Genomic DNA, 22,688 nt, shown 5'->3' on the forward strand with positions numbered 1-22,688 from the left:
AATAGCCCCAAGAGCCCGTCCCTTGATCTCTCACACCCTCCTCTCTCTACCAAACCCTAGCTTTCACTCTCGCCTCTGAGCGCTCTCTCTCTCTCTCTCACACACACACACACACACGTAATCTTCTCTCCCCTAACCCTAACCCTAACTCTAGGTCCTTTGCCCTCAGCCCAGGGCTGGTCTCCTCCAAAGACTGTTCGAAAATCAGCCAAGATCTTGCCTCTCGGCCCTTGTGATTCCAGAGTCAAGGCGAACCATGGCGAAGAAGAAGAGCCAAGGAGGTACGTGACTATTTTCTCTTTTTCCCCTTTATTAGTCTCTACACTTCGTTGTTTTTCCCCTTTTCACTATTAGGTTTTTTGTTCTTTCATATATCTGTAATGTGAAATGCGGATACTGTGGTAATTGTCGCAACAAATACGATCATGTTCGTACAAATAGAAGCAAATCTAAACTCAATTGCTCACCTTTCTAATTGAGAAATGAAATTGATTTCATTGCAAGTTCAAATCTGTAATCTGTATGGATCTCTTGAATTATTTTCATGGTTTTTTGCATCCACCAGCACTTAACTGATTGTGCAGAATTTTTAAAATCCAGGATAATTTCATGCATGCAATCCACTTTCTGGAATGCATTAATGGCATCGTGGGCATTTACTTTGGGGCCATGGTTTCTGATCTCTCCTCTCATTTTTTTTTGAATGGCCAATCTTTTCTTTCATTCACAGCTGTTTATTTATTGAATGGCTACACAGCTGTTTACTTCTTGTTGAAGATCCCATTCTATGCTTGGAGACCATGGTTTGAAATTTCGGTTTCGATACCGGTTTCGGACCCATGAAATTTCAAATTTTCGGTCGAAATCCGGTACAACAAATAAATGACTATTGTATTCAATATTAAATTTCGGCCGAAATTATCGAAATTTCGGTAAAATATTAAATTATTTTTTTTGTAAAAACAGGTATTTTGGGTTAAATTTCGGGAAAAAATGAAATTTCGCCCGAAATTCTGAAATTTTGGCCGAAACAAAATACCGTTTCGGATAATGTTGATTTCGGTGTCGGCCTCCACCAAAATCCGAAATTTCGGATTTCGGGCGAAATTTAAAACCATGTTGGAGACACACATTCATGTTGAGAATCCCATTCTACTTCTAGAGGCATGAATTCTATATTGTACCAAAAAAACATCATTGGGAAAACCAACTTTAAATAGAAAAAAAAACAAGAATGATGCATGGGAAGCAAATAAGAACAGTTACAAATCAAATAGTGGGAGTGGGACTCCTAAAGAAAAATCAGAACTTCAGCAAAAAAAATGGAGCACATAAGTGATGTTTTTGAGGTATAAAACACTTCTACGACGGCGAGAACATGCTGCTTAGCCAAAGTTTCAACTCCTTAACAAGGAACGAAGAATCCTCGAAGTCCATACTGAATTCAGTATCTCATCAAACAATTTAATTTTCCTATGCTCAAAAAAATGTTTTCTCCCTTGTTTGTTGGATGAATTACATTGAATAAAGTCCCCTTGATGGTCTGTGCAATTGAAGCAAAATCCCTATAGAGCTACCTCCAATATAAAACAAGCAATGCTGCCAAGATTCCTTTTGCCCCTCTTCCAGCCTATGCAACCGATCACTTCCACCATAGTCTTAAAATTTAATCTAACCTCAAAATGGTTTAGGGAGAAACCTAAATTGAGTTCAAAGTCTCCCTCTAGGATCCACCATGAAGACCTACTATTGGCACTCTGATCACATTTGACCACAATCTTCTCTTTTTGACCCAAGCGATCTTTCTCTGTTAATGCAAAAATTCTTCCCACACCCCACACTAATAGCAAGTGTATGTAAGCTCCAATCCTCAAGGCTTCTCTTTTGGGCATGACTTCGTATGTCTCTTCAAGAGGACCTCCCCAAGGATCATTGTTGACTGCACCAAGACTAATGCGTCAGGGTTTTCCTTGATGAACACCATTAAAGATCAAAATGGCAAGACCATTAAGGACACGTCTACTAATACTTAGCTAATGATGTTTAAGATATGGTAAAATTCTACAGTCGTCAATTGGAGGAGAAGACATTGTTATTCAATAACTATGATGAATAGAAGAAACAAGAATAAAAAAAGGCTAAAGATTTTCTTCAATTCATTCCTTAATTGAAGAAAACCCTATAGTAATCAAGTGAAGTAAAAAAATACTTTCTTAGTTCCTTTTCCCTGGAGAGAGTTTTCCACTGCTGTTTTGAAAAGAAAAGAACATATGGAGGCTTATGCAAACTCCTAATAGCCTCACACCCCATACTCAAACTTCTAATAGCCTATCTTCCATATTTTCTGAAATAGAAACACAAGTTGGCAAATGCCATTTTTAATAATGAAACTCCCAATCAACTAGCACGTTTATGCAGATTTTTTTTTTCAATGGTAAGTTTACACCTAAATTTCACCCACAATCCAATTAGATTGCAGTCATACTAGCCTAAAAGAATCCCAAAACTGTGTCTAAGACCACCCTTAAAACCCAACTAGATCCAATAACCCATCATGCAAAAAAGGCATTCTGTTGGTAACGACCAATAAACGGTTCTTTTTTCCCTTTTTTTCTTCAATTGGTGGAATGACTTTAGTTTCAATGACACGTGCTTTGTTTTTTAATATGCTTTCTTTAGTATTTCTGTTGTGCTTTATAGTGTACGGCTGTTGGAAATTCATTAGCTTCATCTTTGCTTGCCTTTGAATCTGCCACAGCTGTTCATTTGATTGTTTATTATCGGTTAAATATCGTGGGTGCGCTGTTGACTGCACATGACATATGGCTGTTTTAGTTGTTTGGTGCTTGGATTTTTATTTGACTATCTTTTTTATCCATGGTTTCAACTTTCAATAATGGGTTGGTTCTAAAATCCTGGGTTCTTTATTATGTCTTGTTGTCATATTCATTGATCTAGAAAGTGTTTGAAAAGAGAGCAAGAAAGCTTATTTTGTTCATTACACAGGAATGTTAGAAATTGTGAATCCAAAACATTATACTGATGTAATTATGGGGGCAAGAGATGTTTGACTACCCTTTTGTAATTAAAACCAGCTTTTCTATCACACCTTAGAGAGTGGCAACATAGTGCAATTCTCTCGCATCTTATTTGAGAGAGATCCTTGCTCAAGTGCTCTACATTTTGTTGGGCAGGACGATTTCCCTTGGCTAAGATGGCTGGCTCAAGTACTCTACAAAACAATCCCAAAGAAAAGGCCACCTGGAGTCCAGAGTATAGGAAGATTTTTATTGATTTAATGGTGCAGCAAACACTTGTGGGCAACAAGCCTACAACCTCATTCAATAAAGTTGGATGGAAACATATTAGAGGGGAGTTCAACAAAAAGACAAACAAGAATTATGATCATTTGAAGTTTAAAAATTATATGGCTCAATTGAAGAAAGAGTGGAATGTTTGGAATAACCTTATATCAAATACCACAGGACTAGGATGGGATCCGGTCATACAAACTGTAATTGCAAGTGAAGAGCAATGGGCAGATTACTTGAAGGTACATTTTAGTTTCCTTCTATTGCATTGATCATCCTGTTATGTTGTTATATTCCATACCAAAGCAAGTTTAATAATATATTTTTGTGTCAAATGCAGAGCAATTCAAAAGCGGCACAGTTTCGTCGAAAGCCACTAGAAAATGCCGACGAGTTGAACATTATATTTGGTGGAACATCCACATTAGGAAATTTGCGTATTACTCCTGCTAATCAGGTTTTGCTCAATGAAGACTGTGTTGCGGAATCTCAATCACAAACTCATGAATTGTTTGGTAATACTAAAACTCCTTTAGAGGAAATTATACCAAATGGTAATAATAATGAAGGAGATACAATAGGAGAGGGAGAGGAAACACCATCTAGACGTAGGTCGCGTTCTGAAACAGCAACATCTAGAAGAAAAAAAAGGAAGGATTCTAGAACATCTGAACTTAGCCACTGCATGGCTACTTTGATTGAACTTGCACAAGAAATGGCTAAAGCTCAATTGCAAAGAGATGCTGAAATGGAGAAGGCTCGATTAGAAAGGGAGAAGGATCGAGAAGAAAGGGAAGCCGAAAGGGAGAATGCTCGAGAAGAAAGGAAAGCTGAAAGAGAGAAGGCTCGAGAAGAAAGGGAGGCTAAAAGGGAAAAGGCTCAAAGTACCTTGGTTACCGCTTTAGATCGCCTTCATGAGATGGATGATATCCCTGCTGATAGTGATTTATATATCGATGTTGTGGAGTTGCTTGAGGATCCGAGTGCAAGGGAAATGTTTATCCTACTAGGTCCTACGTCACGTAGAAAGTGGGTCGATCGGAAGTTAGCCCGTTTATATCCAAATCGTTATGGAGCTTCTCTTTAGTAATAGGGTTATCTGAATTTTATTTTATTTTGATTGGGCATGACATTGTTTGGTCTACTTTGCTTGACTGTTGAGTAAGTGGTTTTTGTAAGACAGGTTGGATGCACGAGTTTGTAGATGTTTTTATGTTTTTGCTCTATTTTATTGATGCATTAGTTTTGATTATGAATGCTTTTTGAATGAATCCATGGATTGAATATGTGTACAGTCAAGTGCGGGTTCATTTGAAACCTCTGTCTTATTGTTTGTATTTAGATTTCTATACTTGTGCATGTCATGAGTTTATATGAATTTATTAGCTGGTAAGTTAAACAATATGGAATCATATGGATCAGATAGTGATTCAAATGAATTTGATAACAAATTAGAAGAACTTGAAGAGAGGTTGTTCATTATGATTGTGGTAGCATGTATAGAAGAATACATGAAATTATATGTTATCAAGAAACTAATTATGGAGTCACGACTGCAAGGAAATGTGTATGTCCATGAATCAATGCATGGTCATAAAAATAGAAGTAAATATGTACTTCGTATTGAGCCACCTGTATTCCTTAAGTTGTGTCATTATCCGAGAGAAATTTATTAAAAGACACGTTAAGAATGGAGATAAAAACTCTCTTTTCTACCTTTTCTCTCAGTCAAGAAAACATCAAAACTCAATATCATGTAACTCTAAAGCCTGCAGTACTGTGGCTTATATATATATATATATATATATATATATATATATATATATATATATATATATATGTCACTACATATGAATTCCAAAATAACCCTAGAGAAGCAATCCGAAAATAGCAGTCTGCTTGGATGATGAATCACGACCAGAATATATATCTGCACAACTATCACATCTTCATACCTTTAAAAAACTATCACATCTTCATGTATACTCATCATTATGCCCAAGATATACTGCTGAAGAGGTTAGTAAAATTCTTATTTCATGATATCAGAAATAATTAAATGGGTCTTTTACATTGTATACCAACTCAAGCATCTACAAGTTTCAGTCATCCTTGCTCAGTTTTTAATGTCCATGGAAATCGACACAAAACGATCAAAATATTTTTGTTTTCATCCCCACTGAAATGCATACAGAAACCTATATGTTACGTAATTATATTTATTTGAATTGTATGTGAAATGTGTTGTATGTATTATGTATAAATATTTATATGAAATACACATGAAATGTAGTATGTACCAAGTGTGAAAATGTATGTCACTATACGTTCGATGTTGTTAAACAATTACGGGTGTTTTTTGTTTTGCTTTTGTAATGGTTTTTTAACATGTATTTGTACTTTAGCATTTTCTAAATTTTCATTGTAAATGTCCATCATTTGCGTATGTTTCCATATGTTTCTATAATTTTACAAGATTTCCACTGAAATTTCCACCAAAAATTGGCATGTTCCTATTTACATCGCGACTGAAACACATACCGATCCTACCTTGCATCCTTGTGCAGTTGTGCTTGTGAACATTGAGGATGAATAGTTGAGCATTTACCTTAGTGGTAATGACCTCGAATTTGTAAAATTGATGCCAGGATGTTCAACCTGCCACCTATTATGAAAAGATTGTGTCTAGTCATTTATCAAATCTGCACTTTATAAATAGAGAAAGAAGTGATGATATTAAAGCAGTGTATCTCATTCTAAAAGTGAAGTTGGGATGAATGGTTACAATTTATCCGTCATGATGTTTCAAAAATTTATTGAAAAAAATGAAATATATCAAAATGTAATTTAAAGAATTCATATTTTTTGTAGTTATTCTCAATTTTTTACAAACAATATTTGATATCATCTTAAAAGTCAAGAGACTTTTATTCTATGATTTAGACGACACTTTTGAATTTATTGCCGACACATGGGTCCTGCTATGTCCGACAAGACACGCGTGTCCACACAGGTTGACACTATTTTGGACACTTTTAAAGGTACTGCTAGAAGGGTTAGATTTCACGTGGGCGTGTCGACACGTTTTTGTACCGTGCCAAATGTGACATTCTGTTTTATTATTGAATATTGTCTTTACCTCTTTTATTATTAACTCTTCTTTAACTAATATTTGTTGCTATATTCTCCCTCATAAGCCTAAAGCCCTAAACAACTCTTATTCCAATACTATATTCATTGTATCATATTGGTCTCCCTTTTTTGTTTTATACTGGAGATTGAAGAGAACTAGATTCAATTGAGGAATGTTTTTTTTTGAAAGGTAACAAAGATTTATTGATCTGAATAAAATACAATCAGGGGATAAGATGTCCCAGAAATAAAACTATTACACTCTCTCAGTGAAGGAAATAACACGAGTTACAGGGACGTCAACACCCTCCTTGGCTAAAATATCAGCCATTCCACTGGTTGATCTTCGCCTGTGCACCAGCCGGGGATTGATCTCCCTAATAATGTCACGGGACTCATCAAGCACGCTTTGCAGCTTCCACGGACCGGCTGAGCGGCCAGATGCCATGCTATGGCATTTGACGAATCTCCTTCGATAATTATAGGCCCGAGGTTATTTCGAAGAAACCATTTCAGCCCAAATAAGAGAGCCCTAGCCTCAGCTTCATTAGCGTCACAAATGCCGATCGATCCAGAGAAAGACATAATCAGGTTTCCGTCAGCACCCCTAATAATGTGCTATTATTTGTTTATCTCATATATTCTTTAGATTATAGTTGATTGATTCTAAGACTTATTTGTTTGTTAAATGAATACCATATTTATATTATTGCAAATTATGATAGTAATCAATAATTTTATATGTATGTGCGTGTCACCATTTCTAGATTTTTAGATGTTGCCGTGTCAGACAACTCGTATCAACTCGTGTCCGTGTTGAAACTTGACACATGAATCCGTATCTACAAATCATGATTATATATACTTTGTATTTTAACCGTGCCCCTGTTTCTAAATTTTGGCGATTTGCCATGTCTGACACTCCGTGTCCGTGTCGCGTGCACGTGTCGACTCTCGACACTTGTGTCCATGTCCACAAATCGTAGCTCTTATTAAAGTTATAAAGATAGCTTTTACCTAGCAACAATATTATAATTTTAAAGATGAAGTGAATCTTCTTGCAATTTCTCATATAAATCTAATTAGAATAGCCGTACATTTTCTCTTTTGTTTTGATTCCAATTGTAGTAATTTGATGAACGTATTTTCTTAATCAAGTAATGGTGGTTTCTGGAATCATTTCTCCATGTAAAAAGTTGGAAAGGGACAAAAAGTATTCGGTTATTTACCAAGATGAAGATGATAATCTTAGAAATATATATTATACATTGCCTAATCATATATGATGTGTTAGGAAACATAACCATGTATTGAGCCAAATGTGGTTCTAAGAGTGTGGTACAATTATTCTTCCAACTTTTTGGTTCTTTTTATCAAGGTACTACAACAAAACAGAGGTTTTTGATAAATCTTTCATTTTGAACAATGTTACCTAGAACAGAGGTTTTAAATTTCGGCCGAAATCCGGAATTTCGGTCGGTCAGGACTGAAATCGAAACGTTCCATTTTCGATAAAATATTAATTTTCTATTTCTTTACAGAATTTCAGCTGAAATTACCGAAATTTCAGTAAGTTTGGTCGAAATTTAGGCCGAAATCCCGAATTTCGGCCGAAATTTCGAGATTTCCGCATAAATTTTGGCTAAAATTTCGGTGAGGACCGAAACTACCCCTGAAATCGAAATTTAAAACCTTGCTTAGAACACGGTTCGTTTCGGTTCGCAGTACGGGAACGTGTACGGGGTACACTGGTAGCCTGGTACGCGGTACGATGAGAGTAGGATAAGTTCATTCGCTATTTGGGGTTGTGGGTCGATTTGGAGCGCTAATTAATGTCGCTCCATTACTCTCTCTCTCTCTCTCTCTCTCTCTCTCTCTCTCTCTCTCTCTCTCTCTCTCTCTCTCTCTCTCTCTCTCTCTCCACACACACATGAATATCATTCTATAGTCTATGCTACATATATATTTTGTTTTGAAATGTCAATACTACATACATTTAAACCATTAAAAATATTTAATAAAAAATTTAAAAAAACTTGTGTATGCCATATATATTTATTCAAAATGAATGTCCCGGTTCCAATCCAACCGAAAATATATAAAATTTGAGGATCTACAAATATCACTAAATAAAGTACCAACATTTATTGCATTCTCGATCATAAATGAAAGCATATAAGGTGTTGATTTTAGTTCCCTTTCCGTCTTCTTCCCTTCTCTCTCGTAGCACATGCACATCTCTCGCTTTCTCTTTCATGGGTCACCATTTTTGGAGATCCAGGTCGCAAGCGAACCATATTTGGGATCGTTCGACCCCGGATCGCAGGTCAGAATACAAGATGGCAACCCTGGTAACTATGGTTTTGAAGTTCCAGTTACATTTTCTGAACTCTTGTCTGTTTTATGGAAAGACTAGTGTACCTCATGAGCCAGGGGCTTCACAACTGTCTTTTTTTCCTGATCCAGGACTCTTCCACACGTGTTGTCATACTGCTGATATTTGCTTCCATATGGCTGATGACAACTATTTGGGTTGACCAGGGCAGTATAGCACATTTTTTATGATTTTTTTACAGATTCTTATTTTGATTTTTTTTTAAGCCTTCGGATTGCCTTCATTCGGTTTTGATTCTAGATTCAAATCTATGTTTGTTCTGATTTTTATGTCAACACGCATGTGCAAGTCTGTGTTCTCTCATATGCAAGTTGAGAATTCATTGTTTCATTTCAATATAGGAGTTTTTATATGGTGGCCGACCGTCAAGTACCGTCAAAACGGTACCCCCCCCCCCCTTGATATTTGATCCAACAGCTACCCACTTTTTAAGAGGCTGCTGTTGGATCAAATATCAAGGGTGGTACTTTTGAAGTACCACCATCATGTGACTTGACGGTCGGGCATCATATAATTTCTCTCAATATAGATTGCTTTGGAGAAATGCAAGGATATTTTGTGCTTCCCCATTTTTCTTCTCTTATTTCTCTTTTCATCTGTCATACAGATTTGAGTTGTGTTTATCAGATAGGATACACAATTTTGCCATGCGTCCTTGCGGGCCTAAATGGTGCACCCCAGTATGTTGTAAGGAGGTTTGGGGTCCTCGAAGCATGGTTGCATATCGGCGAGTGATGTTGACAGTGTAGTTCTTCCTATTGATGCTTGTGGAGGGGAGGGTACTCTGGGTTTTGCAAGAATTTGAAAAACTAAGGTAAAAGTCCAGCTATACATGTGCTTCTCTCTTGGTTCGAAAAGTCATTGGGTTGATTCTAGAATTTCCAAGGACTAATCTATTCGTGTAAAACAAAAGTATAGTTCGCTGCTCAGTTCACAGCTTGTTCTAGGAAAAAAGATGTTGGATGGCTAGAAATATTACTTATCTTTCCTTGCTAAAATTTTTCAACAGGCTCACTCTTTAGCAGATTCTGCCTTTTACATTTAATTCATCTGAGGTGGCTGCTCTCACATGCAACAGCCAGCCGTGAAATGCCTTTCTGCGATGGTCCCTAGCAAATCCCTATATCTTCTGCATTGGATATGTTTGCTCAAAGTAATTGGGTACTTGAAGATAGTAGAAATCTCATTTGCAGGTCAAAATCTTAAATTATTGGGAAGATTTTAATTCCTCCCATCAATTTTATATTTTGTCATATTTTAATTCCTCCCATCAATTTGATTATTGTGTGCCTTGCCCTTAATTTGATTATTGTCATATTTTAATTCCTTCCATCAATTTTATTCCTCCTGTCATTTTCAAATTCGTTCACTGCTTTAGGCTTTTTCCCTAACAGAGTCGACGATGATGGGGGGAGTTTTGAAACTATGGTTTAGAGGTAATTGATTATGTATTCTAGATGACTATGTATGTGAACAAATTATACGAGAGCTGCATGAATCTTGGTGGACATTGGGAGTCGTGATAAGACCTTGGAGAATGTGGCTCATTGTTATTCTTAGCACCCCATGCATAGGGGCATTGAGAGACTGGTTAGGTGGTGCTGGGTTTGCAAATATGTCAAAGAGACAGTCACAAAACAATTGGTTGTACACATTAATACCAGTCCCTACATCACCGTGGGTTTATCTTAGTATGTAGTGGGTGGTTGGACTGCCTAGGAAGGCAATGGGGAATAATTCTATCTTTGTGGTGGTCAATTGATTTTCCAATGTCACACATTTCAGACCTTGTTCAAGGACTGTGGATCGTTCACATGTTGAACTTTTCTTTAAGGAGATTGTATGTTTGCATGGGGTACCTACTGCTATAATTTTTTTATCTATATGTGAAATGTGTATGTCACTTTTGGCGTACAATTTGGAAGAAATTGGGGACAAAAATACAGTATCCTCATACTCATTCTCAAATTGAGTGGCATCCATAGTTTGGGAAACCTACTTTCTTGCATTGCAAGCGATCACTTGAAGGAATGGGCCTTGCTATTGTCTTAGGTAGAATTTGCTTACAATAATTCTATCAACATGCCAACTAAGAAGACAATGTTTGAAGTTGCACATGGGCACAACATGTAGGGGACATGAGATTAGATTAGCTTTCAAAAAATTATGTTACCTTTCAAAAAAAAAAATGCGAGGATTTTTACTGTAGTTAGCCTTTTATTTTATTCACTTAAGAATATTTTGTAGACATGAGATTAGATTAGCTTTAAAGGTGATTGTTTTTATGGCTGCATAAGTATTTGAAAAGGGAATATGACATTAATGAAGGTATTATTGAAGAAAAAGAAGGAAGACGAGGATTTTCTCCCCCAAACTGGCTATATGCGACCAGCAAACATCATCTTGGTTCATTTCAGTCTCTATTCTGCTCTCTTGTCTTGGGTTTCCACCCCTTATTTCTGTCAGATTAGATCTGTTACTCTTCTTTGTTGCATTAATGTTTGTTCTCTTAAATCTAAATGTTAGTGTTTGTCGCAATAGTCTTTACACTAGTTTTGTTTTACATGTCTTATTTCTTAGTGGCAATATCTAATAATTATGATGAACAAGTGAATCTGAACTATCAAGCCTTGTTTAGGGTTCTGCCATGAAAAGCTAAACCGTTGATTTTTTTTGTAGTCCTTTATTTTACCCGTTGGGTGTAGGTTCGATATGGGGCCAAAGGGCATCTGGGTTGCCTCTTGATTTTCTAAACGATTGACGGTCTAGATTGCACATGTGTACATGTCTTTGTCTGAACCCAGACGTACATGTCTTGGATTAGTGCAGACCAGAGAGGCAATTGAAGATCCAACCCGGTCGTTCACCGTCACGGTTCTTAATTCATTCTTTTGTATTCTAGTTTATTTGTATGGTTAAATCCGTTTAGTTTAGGTTAATAAATTGGTAATCATTTGATTAGATCTACTGCATATGTGATCATGGCATAATCTAGATGTATGATTTGAATAACATGATTCTAAGTTTTATACATTGATAGAGACACCATAAATATCAATGGTATAACTTTTCACGGTGGAATCCTCGACGAGGCTCGAAGGATCAAAGGCTTAGGATCATCCGAATTTTGCCGGGCTTATGGTTGCCATTCAGATCATAGTGGGCCCAGTCAGTGTCACTTTAGGAAATAGTGTTTAAGTTTCATGGTTTGTCTATGGCATTACCAAATTTACAGGCCCTAATCAATGAATATATGGAGTAGATGTAAGGTGGGGTCCAGCTGCAAAGACTTTCAGCCTGACTCATACGAGGATTACAGAGCTTGAATTGGAAAACGGATAAGTGAACTTTCTCAGTGCTAATCATGTTTCAGTTTGGTTTTAGGCAACGTACAAGTAGGAAACACAAAATTGTTAGGTGAGGCACCAGACAATCGAAGAGAGAGTGATGGTATGGAAAACAATGTAAAACAACCCAATAGAAGAGGTTTAAATGGCCGGCCCCATGTTAATAAAACATGATAAATAAATAAGTAAATAACCTGGTCTCTATCCGTTCAAAACACTAATATGGGTGTCAGTACATGTCATCAAATTCTAATGTAAGATAATAACTTATGAGTTATCCACTTCTTGTCATAGTTTACTAAATAAATTACCTTTGTTTAAGATTTTATAAAAGTATTTTGGAAAGTTCACCCAATATCTTAGGACACATATAAAAAAAAACCTTTGTTTTTCTTGATATCAATGGATTTCATCACATAGAAAAGCCCAATCAAAAGAATTTTGGCAAAAAAACAGAATGGAAGGGGGAAAACAAATTATGAGGGGATTTCTCAACTGTAACTGTAAGCTCCCAGCTTCGATCCCAGCTTACCTACCAAAAAAATCCTGACGGGAGAGACGGCCTGTTGACTCCAAATTTTTTTCTCAAGGCTCTATTTCTTTCAAAGTAAAATGGGCGTGAAACAAAATTTACAAGCATTTTTAAGTGGAAATGGATGTAAAATTTGTTTTACGCCCATTTTTACGTCGAAAGAAACGCGGCCCAAGAGTTTTTTTTATGTGATGATCAAAATATCCATATCTTATTAAAATAACGAAACAACCCTATTTTATGTAACAATACCAAATAACCCCTATCATTTAAAAATGGCAAAAATACCCTCTTCTTTTATTCACCGATCCTTTTATGAGATATTAGTCTATGAGATACGGGTATTTGTGGTCATTTTTCATAGATAAAGAGCATTTTGACCATTTTCTTTGAGATTGGGGTATTTTGGTCATTTTTCTGAGGTAGGGTTTCTTAGGTTGCAGTGAGTGACGTGGATATCCATAATAGCAGGCAATCCTGGACAAAGTCTTATTCAAGGCTAGATTATCCCGCAATCAAACAGCCAAAAAAAAGATAGATTCGTTCTTCATCGCATCCCTTCTCCCAAGGGTTTGGCATCTTCACCTGAGGCTGTCTTACTAACCAGCTGTATCTTTAACATCGTCTTTGATGCTTGCCACCTCAGTCACATCGATCATGTCATTACCATTGTTTTCAACCATCACCCTCTAATTTTAGCTATATTTTGGATCTTAGCCCCCTCTCTTTCTCACCGACTCTTCCATTTTCTCTTGACTTGCATTGGATTCTTAGTTGGGCCCGTAACTGAAATTCAGCGAAATCCGAAATTTCGGACTTACCAAATTTCAGGAATTTTGGGGGAAATTTCGTCATGAATAAAATGTTAATTTTTTGGCGTACCGGATTTCGGCCTAAATTTCTTGATTTCGGTTTTGGTGAAGTCCGAAATTTAAAACCACTCCTGACAGACTACAATTATAGATACTAAGAATTTTCTTTACTTTCATTGAATAAGTAGTCTGAGATTCTAATTTCTAAAGGCTTTTTCCCGTTGTCATGATGATAGATCAATCCAACTACCAACCTAACAGCCAACTATAAGAAACAAGAAGAAAATGAGTGTATGTGAGAACAAATCCCAACGAATGAATAAAATATAAAGCTCTAAATCACTTCAGTGAAGACCACGTCCTTATGGAGAGGTCAAGTACTACCATTCTTATCCCAATGCAATAGAGCTGACTAACAGACATAAAACTAGAGAGAAGACGAAAACAGCAACCACCATGCATTAGCACGTGAATACTGAACTGTATAACCTCATACCGTTGCCACCATCATAATTATCCATGGAAGACACAGAATAATGTGAGGACAAAAATAAATTGGGAAGCTTTATCAAGGCTGGACCACATGCTGTTAGCCTGATTTCGACCTCTCATCTAGTGGCACGCCAATCGCCATTCAATTACTCAATTAATCCCAGACATGTCTAGATGAAGCTTCTTATTTGTTTTGCAGTGTATTTGTCAGCTCTTTTTGTGGTATCAAAACATGAAAGATTAAGAAGATAAGTCATTTGCATAGATGGATTTTAAAATCCAGGATAGTAAAGTATTCGATTTTACAAGCTAAAACCTGGATTTCACAATCCTGAAAATGTACAATCCAGGTTTTAGCTTGTAAATAAATCCTGGATACCACAAGCAAAAACCTGGATTGTATATTTTCAGGATTATGAAATCCAGGTTTTAGCTTATAAAATTGAGGTTTTAGCTAGCATGTAAAATCCAAGACTTGCAATCCTGGATTATAAAATCCTTGTATCGAAATGGCTTCATAAGTATTTTATAATCCTGGATCGTAAAATCCTATATTTTACAAGCTAAAAACTTGATTTTATAAGCTAATACCTGGACTGTATATTTCCAGGATTGTAAAATCCAGGTTTTAGCTTGTAAAATTAAGGATTTACAATCCTGGATTGTAAAATTCATGTATCCAAACGGCATGAAAAGGTTGGAAATTGTGAGTGTCTGCAGGGTATGTACTGATGCCTTGATCTTAAGATCAGTCGTGAAAGCGAGAAACACACGGATTGCTCATCGTACAAGCAGGATAGAGGTCCAAATATACATATAGAAGTATGTATATTTGTAGGGATTTGCTAGGGACCATCACAGAAGGCATTTCGCGGTCCGGCTGTTGCATGAGAGAGCAGCCACCTCAAATGAATTAAATGGATAAGACAAGTGTTAAAAAGTGAGCCTAGGTAGCTGCTCTCTCATGCAAATGCCTTCTGCGATGGTCCCTAGCAAATCCCATATTTGTATATCCCAAATAGATGGGTATAAGTTTTGGGGATAGTAAAAGATGGAAGAGAAACGTTGGTATGGGGTGGGAGTTAACAAAAGCTATCGGTCAACGAGAGGGCAGAGCATGTGACCAGCCTACTTCATTGCATTTGTGTCTAAAACTTCTCCTTCAGGGTAGAGAGAGAGAGAGAGAGAGAGAGAGATATGTATGTACTTAACAACAACTAACCGTCCTTTATCTCATGCTCTCAAACTGCCGGTCAAAGTCAACCCTCACTTCTGCAAAAAAAAAAAAAAAGCTCTTATTTATCTCAAAGGCCCATTCCTTCTTTGGTGCTCTCTTTCTTTATCCCTAAGGATCCAAAGGCCCATTCCTTCTTTGGTGCTCTCTTTCTTTATCCCTAAGGATCCATCTATCCACCTTTTTGTCTCTCTTTAAACACGTTTCAATGAGGAAACCTTGCTGTGACAAGCAAGACACCAACAAAGGAGCTTGGTCTAAGCAAGAAGATCAGAAACTCATTGATTATATCCGAACTCATGGAGAAGGATGTTGGAGGTCTCTCCCTCAGGCTGCAGGTTTCTCTCTAACAAAACTAATGAATATTAATTTTAACACAGCATTAGTACTTGATCATTGTTTGTCAAGGTCCATTTAATAAACTTATCATTCCCTTTGCTTACCTAGCTTGATGAATTCATTATCCATTGATCAATCACTAAGAATTTTCTTTCATTTCTATTATTAGGGTTGCTTCGTTGCGGTAAAAGTTGTAGGCTGAGATGGATAAATTATCTGCGGCCGGACATTAAAAGAGGCAACTTTGCAGAGGATGAAGAAGATCTCATCATCAAGCTCCATGCACTTCTCGGGAACCGGTATGGAACTCAACTCCACCGCGGCTTCTCAGTTTTTTAATGGCAAAAATTATTATATTAATAAAGAATGAAACCCGGGAAACCACCCAAAATGCCAAACCAAGACTCCCCAAGGAGGAAGGAATTCGAAGACTTCCAATTATATGCCCTAAAAGCTCCCTCCCAAGCTAGTCTATCAGTTGCACTATTAGCCGACCTCCTCATGCGATGAAAGGAGGCTTCACTATTAGCGGACCTCCACGGCTCCACCGCGGCTTCTCATCAAATGAAAGCATTAATGGATGTATATAGATTATTGGGCTTTGTCTATAAGAATGAATCTATGTAGAGGGAGGACTCTTCATCTTCCAAAGATGTATTTCTGGTCTTGTTTTAACTCTCTTTTTTATGTAGTCTGTTTTTGCACTTTGAAACATATTGCTCAAACTCCAAACTTAAATCTTGTTTTAATTATTTTTTGCATGATGGTTCTAGATGGTCATTGATCGCGGGGAGATTGCCAGGACGTACAGACAATGAGGTAAAGAACTATTGGAATTCTCATCTTAGGAGAAAGCTGATAAGTATGGGAATCGATCCCAATAACCATCGATTGAGCCGGAACCTCCCCTCTCATCAGCAGAAACATGGCTCTGGTAGTAGCACATCATCTGGGTCCAAGTGCCAATTATTTGAACAAGCAAAATCCCAAGGAGACAACGATCAGACATCAGATGCAGCTAGTTGCCTTGAGAATTCAAGTGCGTTGCTTGACTTGAATCTTGATCTCACCATAACTATACCTTCTTCTTTTACTCCTGCACATGGGATGCAACAACATGAAAATTCCAATATACGAAGGGGTCTTGAAAACACAACCTCTCCAACCCCAACGCTTCTTCTCTTTAGGTAAACGTGCAATGGAACATCATCGACAGCATTTTCATGCCTAGCACATGAAGGAATACACAAAATTGGAGTATGTAAAGAAAATGGTTAGATTCCAGAGCAGAAGGTCTTGTTGCATAAGAGGTCTTTTTGAATCCTACAGTATGCGATGCGTATTAGAGAAGGGATGATACTAGGCACTTCATTTCTATGGGTTATGAGTCTCATCTCTTCTCATCTCACTCACGGTTAGAGATTGGAATGATTGAATGACCAGACCCAACTTAGACTGGTAGGTTTACAATTTCTTGTAACAAACAGAAGGTATGTGTTTCTAAGGGCAATGGAAGGGTTGGACTTGATTATTGAAATTGTTGCTTTTCATTTGCTTGAATTTCTATTTATTACCAAACATTCAAAGGAAACACAAAATAATAAGATGGAGAATTATAAGATAAGGTAATTGTATTCCCCCCCCCCTCCTTTATTAATCGTATAGTTCGTACAATAGTCAAGGACAATTTGAGGTGAATGAAAAGATTATGTTTTTTCGTATGAAGATAGAGCGAAAAATGAGGCGTGCTAGTTTTAGGTCACATTGACTAATCTATTTGCTAACTTGAATAAAAACCTAGAGGCGTGTTGCGCAATTCCACTTCTAGAAGATAGTTGGAACTCTCCCAATAAGCTTACAATTAGATTTAAGCAACAATACACTACAAGAGCGTTGATGATACTGCCGTGCCTAAAGGTATTTACCGACGTTTTTCTCAAAGCGTCGATGTTATCAGTTATACCGGCGTTTATGAACGTCGTTAAAAATAAAAATAAAAACGTTGGTGTTATGGTTATCACCGACGTTTTAAGTAAACCGTTGGTGTATGTAATATTACACCGACGGTCATGACCGTCACTAAAAGATCCACATGGCCTTTGATACGTGTATTTACCGACGTTCTGTGACCATCGGTAAATACAGCGACGTTTAAGGAGCATCGATGAATAGATCATTTAGCGACGTTTTGTGAGCGTCGATGAATACACCGACGTTTAAGGACCATCGGTGAAAATGTATGGCCATGCTATGTATGTTAGAATCACCAACGGTTCTGACCGTCGGTAAATATAGATATTTTTTTTATTTTACACTATAGCAGCGGTCATGACCTCTGCTAATTTACAATGTTAGACTTCGAAGCTCACCAGTATAACATCGATATATGTCTCTTTTAGCACCGCTGCTAAACGTGATAATTTATTTCAAAAAATATTTAATTTTGAAAATTCCCAAAATGGGTACAATAGATAACCTTCTTTACACTTTAGTACCTGTACCCAACATGACATTCACAATAAGACAATGTTACAAAAGACAGTTATGACTCACATCCACATATATATTGAACCATATCCAAAACCTATTTGGATACACAGTCTTTGCATTAAATACACATGCAACTAGTTTACAAGTACAACCTGTAACGAAATCCACATCAACAAATTTTATTGATGTAACATGTATACACAACATCCGCATCTCACAGGAACTGAAGAAAATTATACATTCAGATAAGCAATCTCCTATGTAAACAACATCTGTATAATACATCTACATGACTCTTATCTCCTCGAAAGCTTATGCAACGTGCAAGAACAGTATACATCGATCCAATGATGGCTTTCAAGACAGCTGCTTATACAACCTGTAACAGAGATAATGAAAATTTTAGTAGTTATACAACATGTCTGAATTTACACAAATAAGAAACAGTTGACATACCAGAGGTTGTAATAAAACAAAGAGAGGACCATTATATGTAAAAGTAGTGAATTTTATTCTTTTAGTTGACATATGCAAAATGCATTAATCACAAATTCCCATCCATGAAATGAATAGCTAGGGCTAACAGGTACTCATATAAGCAAAACAAAGAAAAAAGGTCCAAGACATTATTTGTAGTGCCTCAAGTAGGGAGTAAGACCTAATGCAATGTTCTTGTAAAAGAAGTAGCAATTGTGCAAAGCAGAGTGAATGTAGCCAATCATCTTTAGTACACATGGATAGTCATTGTGCCACACATGGCAACTTGCTATTGTAGAGTGTCAATACCACTTTAAGCATCTTCTACATTTATGGACTCAAAATTAAACGTAAATTTGACTCCAATAATCAGTTTAGACTCCAATAATCAATTTTATTCTCATAATCGGTTCTCAAAATCCAAAACAAATAGGGCATAAACTTCTTGCTATTGCTTCCTAGACGGCTCACACTAATCTCTGAATTTGACTTGCACTAACAATAAGAGTTGTGCACTTTGTAGTACCTAAGAAACCTGAAAGGATTGATGGAGTGTAGATAAGTAAAAATTAACACCTAGTTGGAGATTAAACCTGATTCATATGGGTAATTTTGAAAAGATACTTTTTAGAGGCACAATTAAAAATACCTTAAAACAAGAGAGCTAAGTTTGGAGAAAAACCTGTAAGCATTAATGTAGTGTAGAATAGTATTATCAGTTTGTCAAGGTGCATGCATTTAAGTGCCTTCAGTTTAAGAGATATCAGCAATGGTTTTTTTTTTAATGGCAAAAGAGATCAGTAATGTCGTTGAGGGACCCAAAAAAAAAAAAAAAAAATTGGCTACAAAAGGAGAGAAATAGAAGGAATATTATTCACTCGACTAAAAAGACAGAATGATAGACAATTTAGGTCATCACATTCACAGACTCATGCACAGCTCACCTTTTTGTGCATAACTAGAAAACCCTAGCCAGGTATTCGTTTAGCTCGGACAAGGATATCACACCACCTACCTAGCTATGTTTATGTTGTTAGTAGAAAAAACATGTGACCCACACTCCTCAGCAAGGTGCTTCTTATTCTAGCCAGAATAAGCTGGCAGAAACTGTGAGTCGACGGTCCACAGAATCTCTTCTTGGATTTTTTTCATTCTCTGCACTAAAAATGCAGTGGAAGCCGATATTATAATGGTTGTCGGACATGCCCTAATTGTACACCTAGGTATTTTGAAAGAAAAATAATAAGCAACCTACGCTTGCCGGAAGATAGCTGTTATTTATGCACTAGGGCAAGCTCTCTATTAACGGTAATCTAAAACTATATATTTGTTACCTGTCCAGGTAAAATGGTGATTTTTGACTCGTCAAACTTATAATGACAATTTTCATTTAAACTGATAATGGCAATTCAATTTTTACCAGTCCACAGTAGATTGACCTGCTCTAGTCTTTGATCAGTTCGGGGAAAAAATTGTCCCTTTTTGTTTGGGTAGTGCGATGGGCAACCACATTTTTGGTCATTTCCACCCATTTCTCCATTAAAGTTTCCCTTTGTTCTGAGCAGATAAACAACATAAAGTTCAAATGGCTAGTTTTTCTCTACCCTTTTTTAATAGACAAGCTGGTGTTTTGTGGATCCCCGCCAAATGTGTAACTTCAGAAAAGATAAAGAGTTACATTCTAACATGATCCCTCCCCTCACTATCCTGATTTACACTGTTCAAGGGCGTTGGAGGTGATGGGGGTAAAAATAACGGCCCAATCACAGGCTGCCGCGTGTCCGAGGGTACTGAGTAATTCCATCCATGTGTGGAAACCGTAGAGAAAATAGCACCCAATTTTGGGCTGCCACATGTACAGGGATAATAGGGTAATTCCACTTCATGGAAACTACTTAGAAACCCTAATGTATCTTCTCAAACCCGATCAAGGTCCCTATTTATAAATAGCCTCTTAAGGCTCAGAGGTAAAGGAATGAGTCCAAAGATTTACTATATGTCTTCAGAGATTCTTGAATTTCTCTCTATTGATATATAGTGGATGTGAATCCAATCTTCATGGCTGATGACATTTGGTCCTCTTTTGCATTGGTCTCTAATCAACTCCTCCTCTTTTATTAAGCTTTTGTGGGGTTGTCGTATGTAGCTGAATATCCACAAGACTGCTCTTCATATCCAAATTGAGAACAAACAAGTAAAGAAAAGGTGATCAGTGTCTTCAATTTCTGAGTTACATATCCAGCAACCTGAAGAGACATCATGTGAAGCAATCTTTTAGATGTGCTCGTCTTACCTTGTATGACTTGCCATGCTACAAAAGCATGTTTTGTTATGCTGCCTTTAGCCCAGATTGTTCTTACACAAGGGAGTTTTGTTCTACTTTTGGAGACCTCTCTAGCAACCTGTAATGAAAGCTTGAAGGTGAACAACCCCACCTCTTGACGTTTTTTCTTTTTGCTCTTTTTCTTAGCAAAATACAGCAGGGAAACAAACCAAAAAAAAAAAGATCCCCTTTTTTAATCAGCAACTCATTTATTTCAACTACGCTTAACGAGGAATAGTTTGTAGCCATGAATTATCATTTTAAGAGGAATGCTTGTGAAACAATAAGTTACTCCAAAAGCTTAAGCTATTGGAGAAAGGCGTTATCTAATCTTTTATACTTAACACTCCCCTTCACGTGTGGCCCCCTCTTTTTGGGTTTGGCCTACATGTGAGCCCTCTTTTGGGTTTAGCCATTGCATATGGATTTTTGCTATCCAGGAGGTTTGAACTCAGGCATTTGCTCTGATACCATGTGAAACAACCAGTTATTCCAAAAGCTTAAGCTATTGGAGAAAGGCGTTATGTAATCTTTTATACTTAACAATGCAAAACTGAATGGTGCCCTTGCAAAAACCAGCCCTCAAGGGTGTCCCCATTGGATCCACGTCTGTGCATCCGGTACAATGTGCATTTGTACCGGATCCACATCAACAAAGTGAAGTTCTAACAACAGTGAAAAATGTAAATACTTAATGCACTGCTCTTTGTAAGCACCCGTCTGTGCATCCAGAAAGATTTGTTGTCAATTTTTTTTTTTTTTTTTTTGAAATTGTAGGATTATATTAATAAGAACAATGATTTGTAGTCAAGTTCTCAGTGAAACTGTCTCGATCTAATTAACTCACTGTGGAATTATCGGTTCTGACTGGCTTATAGGATTTTAGATCAATTTCATTATAAACCTGATGTGCATAATAGTAAAGTAAGAGATGATTGTGATTATCATACTACTTTATAACGAAACCTCCTCACTGTTCATTTCGTACTTTAGGAGACCTATCTCTTCCTTTTAAAGTTTTAGCTTTCAACGCACTTCCCTTTCATTTATCTCTTTATCTATAACCGTAATCTTCTCAATGTTATTTGCATCCCTAAGGCCATGTTTGGTAGCCATGATTTTTTTTTTGTTCATGGAATATGTGTTGAAATCTATTTTCTTAACTTTCTTTCTAACCCATTTAATCTCTTACATGTTATGAATACTTATATTTTTAATGAAGACGATTTTTCTTTTCTTTTCTTTCATCATGCTAGATAATTCAGAAAGGATGAAGAGCAACGGTTACTCTCAGATGAGATTGAAATCGGGTTGCATATCTAGAGGTTCTTGTATGCATGCATGATGGGGCCTTTTGTTTTCTTCTTTAATGTTATTTTAGTGCTAAGCCCCCTCCTTCTCAGGGTCAGTCCATTTTAAATAACTTCTTAAAGTTTTGTTTTGCTTTTTGCTGTTGTAATTGTACATGTCTGTCACTCCACTCATGGCTTTCCCCTCCTCATCAATCTCATCACTTTGCCTCTAAATAATTTCTTAGGCACGGTTCCTTTGTATTTAGAGAATTGATTTTGACTCCAAAACTAATTTATAGGACTCATTTTCGAATCAATCAATTCTCAAAATCCAAATGGAATATGGCCTTAATATCTCTTGCCCTCTCCCTCTCTGTTAGAGAATAAGATCTGATGGTAGATTTAGTAGTTAGCTTAGATTAGGTAACTTGATTTGATTAGGATGATCTCCTCCTAATTTTAGCTCATCTATTTCTATTTATCCCTTGAGTGGTCCATATAAACACTCATTA

At 36.8% G+C, this 22,688-nt stretch overlaps 2 protein-coding genes and 1 long non-coding RNA gene across 3 annotated transcripts; all 3 read left to right on the top strand.

The window, feature by feature from the left end:
* The first annotated feature begins 8 nt into the window (after positions 1-8).
* Positions 9-4,563, top strand: LOC143846342 (uncharacterized). Its single transcript, XM_077354773.1, has 3 exons — positions 9-281; positions 3,195-3,553; positions 3,652-4,563. Exons 1-3 carry the CDS (start codon positions 257-259, stop codon positions 4,396-4,398), a joined length of 1,131 nt encoding a protein of 376 aa, XP_077210888.1. The 5' UTR covers positions 9-256; the 3' UTR covers positions 4,399-4,563.
* A 611-nt stretch (positions 4,564-5,174) lies between these two features.
* On the top strand, positions 5,175-10,170 carry LOC143892779 (uncharacterized). Its single transcript, XR_013255612.1, has 2 exons — positions 5,175-9,652; positions 9,848-10,170. It is a non-coding gene; the product is annotated as an uncharacterized LOC143892779 (long non-coding RNA).
* A 5,174-nt stretch (positions 10,171-15,344) lies between these two features.
* On the top strand, positions 15,345-17,131 carry LOC143892778 (MYB-like transcription factor 4). The gene is made up of 3 exons (XM_077397640.1): positions 15,345-15,593; positions 15,764-15,893; positions 16,368-17,131. Exons 1-3 carry the CDS (start codon positions 15,464-15,466, stop codon positions 16,783-16,785), a joined length of 678 nt encoding a protein of 225 aa, XP_077253755.1. The 5' UTR covers positions 15,345-15,463; the 3' UTR covers positions 16,786-17,131.
* The last annotated feature ends 5,557 nt before the right edge of the window (positions 17,132-22,688 follow it).

Source organism: Tasmannia lanceolata, unplaced genomic scaffold (assembly GCF_043159265.1).
Source record: "Tasmannia lanceolata isolate RefF3 unplaced genomic scaffold, GAP_Taslan_0.1 ptg000015l, whole genome shotgun sequence".
NCBI classification, from domain to species: domain Eukaryota; kingdom Viridiplantae; phylum Streptophyta; class Magnoliopsida; order Canellales; family Winteraceae; genus Tasmannia; species Tasmannia lanceolata.